Consider the following 11185-nt stretch of genomic DNA (forward strand, 5'->3'; position numbering starts at 1 on the left):
ACTTTGAGAAATCATCTACAATCACTAGGCAATATCGTTTCCTTGAAATTGACAATACATTGACTGGTCCAAAAAGATCCATGTGTAGCAGTTGTAATGGTTCATCAATTGCCGATTCAAGCTTCTTACTGAGTGATACTTTCTTTTGCTTTCCTTTCTGACAAGCATCATACAGTCCATCCCTTGTGAATTCTACTAGAGGCATTCCTCTAACTAAGTCCTTTTTGACTAGATCATTCATTGTCTTGAAATTCAAATGGGACAGCTTCTTGTGCCATAGCCAACTTTCAACTGAGCTTGCTTTGCTGAGAAGACAAGTAATGGATTCTACATCTGTAGAGTTGAAGTCAGCTAAGTACACATTCCCTTTTCTAACTCCAGTTAGAACCACTTTATTGTCCTTCTTACTTGTGACAATACAGGCTTCAGAATTGAAGGAAACAGTATTCCCTCTGTCACATAGTTGACTGATGCTCAATAAATTGTGTTTGAGACCATCAACCAATGCAACTTCATCAATGATGACATTTTCTTTTGAAATCAAGCCATATCCCATAGTGAATCCCTTGCTGTCATCTCCAAAGGTTATGCTAGGGCCAGCTCTCTCCTTAAACTCTGTGAGCAGGGTGAAATCTCCTGTCATGTGTCTTGAACAGCCACTGTCCAAGTACCATAGATTCCTTCTTTTTCCCTGCACACAACAAAATCAATCAAGTTGATTTTGGTACCCAAGTTTCCTTGGGTCCAGCCTTGTTAGTCTTTTTCCTAGACTTCATTCCTCCTGCATCTTTTGACTTAGGTAACTTTGGGTCAACCTTGATCTCAGATGTGGTTGGTTGAAGTGTAGGGTTAGTCACAGAATCATTTAGCACATTTGATTGAATTTGATAAGGCATAGATTGTGCAAACATGTTATTCCACATAGGCATATTGTATGGCATGTGAGGCATACTAAATACAGTAAAATAAGGATTATTAATATATGGCGCATGTTTGCAAAATGTGCATGAGGATTCTGGTGAGACATAACAGGCATAGCATGCAGAGGTGACATAGACATGTTAGACATGGAGGGATTTGAAGGCATGGGAGCATGTTTAACAGATTTGCAATTATCAGATAGGTGATTAACACTTTTACAATGTACACAACTTTTTCTAGGAGCATACCTATCAGGTGTGTAATTGTTATGTTTATTAATCCCTACCTTCCCATTTCTTTTAGATTTTCTTTTAGTTTCCTTCTTATCCTCAACCAACTTAAGCCTATTTTTCAGCTGATCTAAAGTCATGTGTCCTATATTCACCTTACTGGCATCTTTGGATGTACTGGCTCCTTCTTTGACAAAGTTCTTGAAAGTTGAATCATCCTTCTTATTGAGATTTTTATTTTTAAAATTACTTGCCTGTTTTAATTGATGAGCCTTCAACGGATGCTCCTTTTCTTCCTTCAACGGATAACTTTCATCATCCGTTGATTCCACATCCGTTGATAATCCATCAATTAATTCTAACTCCTTTTTGTTTTTCTTCCAGGCATCCTCACAGAATGATTCAATTCCCTGAACCTTGGCAATCTGAACACTGACATCCCTAGATGTTTTCCAGGCCTTGATTACCTCTTGCTCACTTTCTAGCTATTTAGAAAGAATTTCTACTTTCTTAACAGCTTCTTCTAGTTCACTCTCAACAATCAAGCATTTAAGTTTTATCTTTTCAAGCTCAATTACCTGATCCTCTAACACAGCATTCCTATCACTTTAAAACACATTATTCTCTTCGATCCTAGTGTTTTCTTTAGCTAGTGATTTAAGGGAAACACGCAAATGATATGATTCATTGGACATATCATGTATGGCTTCATTGCATTCATGTTTAGAAAGCTGAGAGAGATCAGTAGTAATTACCTGGTTGCTTGATGAACTAGTTTCATTTTCATAAGAGTTAGCCATCAGGGCTAGGTTGACATATTCCATATCATCATCTTCATCGACTCCATCTGCTGCCCAATCATCTTGAGTGAGAAAAGCTCTTTCCTTTTGTTTGAGCAAATCAAAGTACTTCTTTTTGTAATCAACTTGCTCAAATTTCTTCTTATCAGAGGTTGGCTTCCTACACTCACTTGCAAAGTGTCCACTAATGCCACATTTATAACATTTGAACTTGGATTTGTCCACCATGTTTTTGTTTGGCTTAGTGAATTTTGTATTTTTCCTGAACTTCATCTTTGCAAACCTCCTGGACAAAAAAGTCAGATGTTCATCAACATCATCAGAGTCATCCTGACTGGAATTGTTTTCATCCTCAGCTACCTGCTCCTTACCCTTGCTTGATTCTGATTTGCTTGTGCCAATTTTGAGACTTGGCATTGTCTTTTCCTCATTCCTGGCTTCAACCTTCTCACTGTCAGCTACAAGTGCAACTGATCCTCCTTTTCTCTTCCCTTTTTCCAACAGCTCATCTTGCTCCATCTCAAGTTCATATGTCTTCAAAATTCCATATAATCTTTCAAGTGTGAAGTCCTTATAATCTTGAGAATTTCTTAGAGAAACAGTCATAGGCTTCCATTCCTTTGGTAGAGACCTTAGAAATTTTAAATTAGAGTCCTTGACTTGGTACACTCTCCCATACATCTTCAATCCATTCAACAGTTTCTGAAATCTGTTGAAGGTATCATTCAATGATTCTCCTTCTTCAAAGTGAAAATATTCATACTGTTGAATGAGAAGCTGCATTTTGTTTTCTCTAACTTGCTCAGTGCCTTCACAGATAAGCTGCACAGTATCCCAAATTTCCTTAGCAGTTTGGCTGTTAATGACATTGTCAAACATATCTTGATCCAGGCCATTAAACAGAATGTTCATGGCTTTCTTGTCCTTGTGAGCCTCTTCAATATCTTCAACAGTCCATTCTGCTTTTGGCTTGGGAATAGACTGTCCAACAGCAACTGTTGCAGTAGCAGCTGTGGCCACCTTGTGAGGGATGTGAGGACCATTTTCAATGCAGTTGATGTAGCTTTCATCTTGAGAGAGAAGATGTAAATGCATCTTCACCTTCCAGTGATGATAGTTATCTCTTTCCAAGATTGGAATCTTTACACCAATATCCTTCTTACTCATGATGTTAGTAGAATAGATCTTTAAACTCTTTGTAAGTTAAGAGCTCGCTCTGATACCAATTATTATTCCCAGTGGACTAACAATGAGATTTACAGAAGGGGGGTTGAATGTAAATCTCAAAACTTTTTCAAGTTTTGAGCAGTTTCTAAGGCTAAGTGTTTTTGAGAACAAGTGTGTGTGAATTGCTTGAAGCCAATGCAGACAGATATATATTCAAACACAAATGTAAAGAACACAAAGATCTTAAAAACTTTTCTGGTGGATTTGTTGTTCCACCAGAGATGTGTTATTGTAGAAAATCTGTGATTCAAAGAATTAAATCAAAGCTGCTTCCTAGTACAAACTAGATGATTTTCTCTCTGGATATTTCTAAACAGCTCAGGAAAATTCTATTCTAATTACTAGCTGCTACTTGGTTTATATATCACCAAGTTTACAAGTGAAGACAAAACTGTAAAATATAATTAAAAAGGCTCTTCACATGTTTCTTCTTCATTTCTCTATCAAATGCAATTTAGGCTTGGCTGTTGATCTTTGAATACTTCCTTGTTTGCATCAGAATGGAAATGCTGCATTTTCTTGATTCCTCCTAGAGGCTTCCACATTCCAGTTTATCTCTGTCAACCCATGTGCCTCTGTCAGCTTATGAATTGTCACTATCAACTGCTAATGAACTAAGCATCCGTTGAAGCTTTCATCCGTTGATGCCTCATCCGTTGAGGCTTTATCCGTTGAAGCTTTATCTGTTAATGCATTATCAGTTGAAGTCTTTATCCGTTGAAGCACTTATCCGTTGATGGATATTATCAGTTGAAACATTAGAGACATCCGTTGAAGCTTTATTTCTTATCCGTTGAAGGTCTCCAATATCAGTTGATACTTCTTCACTTATACAAAATTACAAGGCATGAAATATTTACAATTAGCCCTCCTATTTGCATATCCACTAGTAGTCAACATGACTGATACTTTCCTACAACATCTAAGAATTACAACTTGAATCCAGAGAATGAAATGTGCTACAATACTAAACTTATTGCTAAGTAAAGCTACTCCTTCAACGGATAGCCAAGATGGTCTTATCCGTTGAGGCTACAAACACTAGATTTCTACTTAAGTGTTTTGTTTAACTTATCATCAAACTAATACACATATTCCTAACAATCTCCCCTTATTTATGTCTACTAGAACTGTAGGCATAAATTTGGGTTTAGCTTGATGATAACAAAACACTTGACAAATATATTAACTGTAATAAAGCAGAAATTCAAAAGTGCTGCAAAAATGTGTATGCTGAGATGGAATTGAAGAATTACATTGTTTCCAAGGGTGCTCCTTTAGCCTGAGCAGATTAATTTCTTTTCCTTTGATCCCTTATTTTCTTTCCTAGCCTCCTGTCATTCTCCTCTATTTGAAGTTGAAGTTGTCTGTAGAACTCAGCTTCATCTTCTTCAATGATGTCCAACTTAGATTGCATATCCTTGAGAGTTTCATTACTGGCAATCTTGAGCTGATCTTCAAGTCTGAAAAATCTTCTGACTCCTTTGTTGTCTCTGAACTCCATCAACCAATGAGGTGATTTGTGAACTGTTATTCCTCTTTCTTGAATTAGTAATGTTCTATGCAAGGCATTGGGCTCCCACCAAGTTTTCTTTATGTTGGCAATCTTGTTGAGAATCTCAGTCTTGGCAGTCCTGGTAAAGCCAGAATCCCTTTGTATGGCTGAGTAGACTTTAACCAAGGTAGAGTAGCCTTCATTCAGAATCCTGTAAAGAGGCCAAGTTCTTTCCCCACTTCCTTTGTATTTGAACACTAGTCTTTCTGGTAGCTGTCTGTAGGCAGCAATTCCCCTTACTTCCTCCAGCTCATCCAGATAGAGTTCAATGTCTGAAAATTCTTTTATGTCACAAATGTGAACATAGTCATCCTTAGAGGCTTGAGGCTTAGGCTTAGGCTTCTGAGTAAATTTGATTGAGGTTTTAGAGGGTATTGATTTGATTCTTCTTTTCTGCTTCTTTGATGGTGGAGAAGAGGTTAAGAAGGTAGGCAATTTGATGGTGTCCCAATCAATTGGTTCCTCCTTAGGAATGATTATTTCACCATGATTGTTCATGAAGGGGTCAGGCACAATGGGTTCAGGAATAGAAGGTAGTGGTTTGGATTTTGATTGGGTTTCTTCAGTCTTATCTACCATCTTTCTCTTTGCATTGGCCTTCTTTCTGTTCCCTTTCTGCCATTCCTCTCTTTTCTTACTTCTTTCTTCCATATCATTATCAACCATGTCCTCCATACCTTCATCTTCACTTTTGTCTTCAATTTCTTTCTTTTCTTCAGCTTGACTTGACTTTAGCTATTTTTCAAGCTTTGCTTGTGCTCTTTTGTCAGCCTTTAGCTTTTTGGCTTCTTCCTTCAACCTTCTGGTTTCTTCCCTCTTGGCTATTGAGAATTTGGGATGTCCTTGCATCACATATATGCTCTTTCCCTTTCTGAAGATAATAGCCATGTTCCTCCTTACAGCCATATCCATGGTCTCTTTGTGCTTTATGATACTTCCACCCAAAACCTTGTCTTCATCAGGTTTTGGAGGAGGAAAATCCACTTCTTTCATCTGAGCAAGGCTTAGAGGATTCCTTGTAGAGTCCTTATTGGATCTGTTGTTGGGCTTGAGAACCATAGGTTTCAGATTCTTGGAAGAAGTCTCTCCAACCTTATTCCTCCTTACTGGCTTGAGCTCCATAATAATTGGTTCCACCTTTGTGCTATGCTTCACAGATTGTGATTTAGAAGTTGTAGAACCAAAAATTTGTTGCATCTTTTCATCAATTTTCCTCCTTTGCTCTTTGACTTGCAATTCAGCTGCTGCTATCTGGATTAGATCAATTCCATCAAGCTTTCCTTTGATTTGAATAGTTGGAGAAGTGGTGATGGCAGGAACTAGCACTTGAGATATTTAAGCTGCGGCTCTTTCTTTTAACACTAATACAAGCAGGTGTTTTTTTCCTCTGTAATTAGTACATAAACTAACATGCATACACACCCATATATATAGTGTACAATTTTGTTATCGTCATCCCTTACCTAAACACGCTAGATAGCCACCTTTTATTTAGGACCTTATAATAATACACAAGACCCGCTAGCTGTTGTTTTCCTTTTTTTATGTGCAGTCTACCTTATTTGTAGAGTTCAAATATGACTGCTCCATGAGTTTGTAGATAGCTGCTGTATGTCACCATTATAGAGTGCCACGTTCATTTTTCTACACGTATTTGACTCCCTGGATAATAAAAGTAGTTTGACAAACTTAATATAGCACACCATTTTTCTTGGAATTGCAAGACTGTGTAGATTTATCTTTCCCAGAGAGTTTGAAATTCTAACACTCCCCCTCAAACTCGACTTTCCATACCGAGCTTAATTTTCATTTTCTGAAATACATCCGGCTTCAAAGGCTTTGTAAATATATCTGCCAAATTTTCTTCGGTCTTGCAGTGCACCAGTTCCACAATTTTCTCGTTCACCTGTTCTCTAATGAAGTGATATTTGATATTTATGTGCTTGCTCCGACTGTGAGATACTGGATTTTTCGCGAGAGAAATAGCGGATTTGTTATCCACAAAAATTGTAACTGGATCTTCATTGACAAGATTTAACTCGCCTAATATGTAGTTTAGCCACATAGCCTGACATGCACACGCTGCTGCTGCAATGTATTCATCCTCACATGTAGAGAGAGCAACTGTCTGTTGCTTCTTCGATGACCACGAAAATATCGCCGCACCGATGTGAAAAGCATATCCCGAAGTGCTTTTCCCGTCATCCAAATCACCACCATAATCACTGTCTGAGTAGCCAACTAATTTCGAATCTTGTGAATGTGCATAAAATAATCCATGATTAAGTGTACCTTTTATGTACCTCAAAATTCTTTTAGCCGCCATGAAATGATCCTGCTTCGGTTTCTCCATGTACCTACTAACCAATCCAACTGCATACATAATATCTGGACGAGTAAAAGTTAGGTACCTCAGACTTCCAACCAAACTTTTGAACAACGTCGGATTTACCGACTCCCTCGTTGAATCAACTCTGAGCTTTATGCTCGGTTCTGCCGAAGTGCTTATTGGCTTGCATTCCTCCATTCTGAACTTCTTTAAAATTTGCTCCGCATATTTTTTTTGAGACATAAAAATCCCGTCTTTCTTTTGCTTCACCTCGACTCCAAGAAAGTATGACATTTGACCAATATCTGTCATCTCAAATTCGTTAGTCATAACTTTCTTAAAATCATCAAACATACCAGGGTTGTTTCCTGTAAAGATCATGTCATCCACGTACAAGCACACGATCATAATATCTCCCCCTGAATTTGTCTTTGTATAGAGGGCATGCTCGTATGGACTCTTCACGAAACCATATTTCTGAAAATATTTACCAACCCTTGTATTCCATGCTCGCGGAGCTTGCTTCAACCCATATAAGGCTTTCTTCAGTCTGTAGACTTTGTTTTCCCGGCCTTTCTGAACATATCCGGGAGGCTGCTCAATGTAGATTTCTTCTTCAAGATAACCGTTGAGAAATGCTGACTTGACATCCATCTAAAATATCTTCCACTGGTTCTGAGCTGCAATTGCTGTCAGAAGCTGTATACTATCAACTCTTGCAACTGGAGCAAATACCTCATCATAGTCAATCCCGTATCTTTGTTTGTAGCCTTTAGCTACTAGCCTTGCCTTGTACTTTTCCACTTCTCCTTCTTGATTCGTCTTGGTCTTATAGACCCACCTGACGCCAATTGCTTTATGTCCTTCTGGAAGATCTGTGAGCTCCCAAGTGTCATTCTTCTTGATAGCACCAATCTCTTCATCCATGGCTTTGTTCCATTTGCTTTCTTCAGAAGCCTCTTCAAATGTAACTGGATCACATTCAACCATTAAGCAAAATAATGAATAATTGAAGGATGTTTGTACCGGACTTGTAGCTTCATAGATATTATCCAGACTCCGTATCTTTCGTGGTACTCCCTCTGAACTGCTACTTCCTCCCATGGATGGTGTCGATCCAGGAGTTTGTTGATTTGGACTTGGTGGAGGAGTTTGATCATCATCTCCGTCATCTTCAATTTTCTGGTTATCACTTTCATCGTCATCACCATTGAAAAATAAACCAACAACTTTTCTTTCATCCTCGCTCCATTTCCAGTAATCAGATTCATCAAACTCAACATCTCGAGAAATGATTAAATTCTTCGTTAGGGGATTATAGAGTCTGTATGTTTTGCTTCTTTTGTCATATCCGGTAAAAATGCATTTCTCGCCTTTATCATCCAGCTTCTTCCTTTTCTGATCGGGAATATGGGCATAAGCAATACACTCGAAAATTCTGAGATGTCCAACTGATGGTTTGCTCCCGCTCCATGCTTCATTTGGAGTTTTGTTTCTGACACTTTTTGTTGGATAACGATTCAACAAATAAACTGCACAAAGAATGGCTTCCGCCCAGAAAGTTCTTGGCAAGTGCTTTGCTTTCACCATGCTTCTTGCCATGTCAAGAATAGTGCGATTCTTCCTTTCTGCAACGCCATTTTGTTGAGGAGTATATGCCGTTGTCAATTGATGATTTATACCATGTGCTCGACAGAAACTCCTGAACAAATTTGAAGTATACTCGCCTCCTCTGTCTGATCGGAGTGTCTTCAAATAATGTCCACTTTGTTTTTCCGCCAGTGCTTTGAATTCCTTGAATTTATCAAGAGCCTCCGATTTTTCTTTGATGATATACACCCAACTTTTCCTGCTAAAATCATCAATAAATGTTAGGTAATACCTATTACCTCCAAGGGATGAGATATCAAATGGACCAGCTATATCTGTGTGAACTATCTCCAATGGCCTCCTGGCTCTCCATGATTTTCCAACAGGAAAACTTTGTCTTTGTTGTTTCCCCTTGACACATGCTTCACACAAATTTTCTGGTTCATTGATTTCTGGCAAGCCGTCCACCATCTTTGTCTTTGGCAATAATTTCAATCCAGAAAATCCAAGATGGCCAAATCTTAAATGCCATAACCACGAGTCATTTTTAATGACTGATTTCAAGCACTTCTGCACTTTCGTCTGCATATCAAGTGTGAACAGACGATTCTTTGACATCTCCACATCTGCAATTAATTCTCGAACCTGATTTCTGATGATGAGAGAATTATCCTGCATCTTAATATTATACCCTTTCTCCACAAGTTGGCCAAGACTGATGATATTATTTTTCAAAGCAGGTATATAATAAACATCATTTATATACCTTTTCTCATCATTCTTTGACACAATCGTAATTGTACCTTTTCCTTTGACCGGAATTTTTGACGAGTCACCAAAAGTAACTTCTCCACTGATGGTCTCGTCTATCTCCGTAAATAAATCTTTATGACCAGTCATGTGATTGCTGGCCCCTGAGTCAAGATACCAAACATTCTTCTTGCTCTCCTCGTCTCCTTTATAAGTGAGGAACATAGCAGTGCCAACGTCTTTATCTTCTTTTGCTGCAGCAAAATGACTCCTTTCTTCCACCTTTGGTGTTCTACACTCATAACTGAAATGGCCATATTTTTTACAGTTATAGCACTGATATTGAGACTTATCACCTCGTTGTTGATATCCGCCTCGTCCTCGGCCTCTGAAATTTTGACCACGACCAGATGGCTGATACCTTTCAAAATTCTGGCCTCTATTGAAGGACTGCCTTCCTCGTCCTCGTCCACCTCGGTAGCCACCTTTAAAGCCACCTCTGCCACGCACAGAACTGCTACTGCCAGAACTGTCACCAATGGACACCTTACTTTGCAACGCCTTTTCCAAATGGCTTACATCATCATACTGGTTCATTCGCTACTCATGCGCTTGAAGTGAACCAACCAGCTCATCAATGGAAATTGTGGACAAGTCCTTTGACTCCTCGATAGAAGTAACAACGTAATCAAATTTCCTTGTCAACGAATAGAGTAATTTTTCCATGACCCGAACATCATCGAGACTTTCCCCATTTCTTTTCATCTCATTTGTCATCGTTTTCAAACGCGTAACAAATTCACCAATATTTTCGGAACTCTTCATCTTCAAATTTTCGAACTCCCCACGTAGCACTTGGAGCCGAACCTTTTTGACTTTCTCGACACCCTGGAATGATTTCTGCAGAATCTCCCACGCGTCTTTCGCCATTTTTGCATTTGAAATTTTTTCAAAGTTTGATTCGTCAACTCCTTGAATAATTGTATATAACGCCTTTTTATCTTTTTTCCGGGTCTCTTTCAAAATTATCTTCTCAGCATTTGACAGGGCTGCTTCAGCGGCTGCATCTGTGGGCTCGTCATACCCGCTTTCGACAATATCCCAATTATCGTAGGAACCGAGTAATACCTTCATTTGAATACTCCAGTTCCCGTAATTTGTACTCGTCAATTTTGGAATATTTGGTTGCACCATCGTCGCCATTTTTCACGAACGGAACCTTAGCTCTGATGCCACTTGTTGGAAACGTGGATGGGTTCCTTTGTATTTCTACAACTCAAATATAGTGTATATGTGTGTAGTGTCTTGTACGGTAAAAGTGAGGACTGAATCAATATCAAAAGAAAACACACTTTATATTATATAAAGCTTCAACTATTATCTTACATATATCAAGGCTATACCCAGAGAGCTGCGGCTCTTTCTTTTAACACTAATACAAGCAGGTGTTTTTTCCTCTATAATTAGTACATAAACTAACATGCATACACACCCATATATATAGTGTACAATTTTGTTGTCGTCATCCCTTACCTAAACACGCTAGATAGCCACCTTTTATTTAGGACCTTATAATAATACACAAGACCCGCTAGCTGTTGTTTTCCTTTTTTATGTGCAGTCTACCTTATTTGTAGAGTTCAAATATGACTGCTCCATGAGTTTGTAGATAGCTGCTGTATGTCACCATTATAGAGTGCCACGTTCATTTTTCTACACGTATTTGACTCCCTGGATAATAAAAGTAGTTTGACAAACTTAATATAGCACACCATTTTTCTTG

The 11185-nt window shown here is 38.5% G+C and overlaps 1 protein-coding gene across 1 annotated transcript; it reads right to left on the bottom strand.

The window, feature by feature from the left end:
* Positions 1 to 10002: 10002 nt before the first annotated feature.
* Positions 10003 to 10605, bottom strand: LOC141660949 (uncharacterized). Its single transcript, XM_074467927.1, has one exon. The coding sequence runs from the start codon at positions 10603 to 10605 to the stop codon at positions 10003 to 10005; it is 603 nt and encodes a 200-aa protein (XP_074324028.1).
* Positions 10606 to 11185: the final 580 nt, after the last annotated feature.

The sequence above is a fragment of the Apium graveolens genome, chromosome 5, assembly GCF_009905375.1.
Source record: "Apium graveolens cultivar Ventura chromosome 5, ASM990537v1, whole genome shotgun sequence".
Lineage (NCBI taxonomy): Eukaryota > Viridiplantae > Streptophyta > Magnoliopsida > Apiales > Apiaceae > Apium > Apium graveolens.

What these genes read in the sequence shown, in the direction of transcription:
- LOC141660949 (XM_074467927.1), bottom strand. Translation starts at nt 10,605, where the DNA reads ATGGCGACGATGGTGCAACCAAATATTCCAAAATTGACGAGTACAAAT.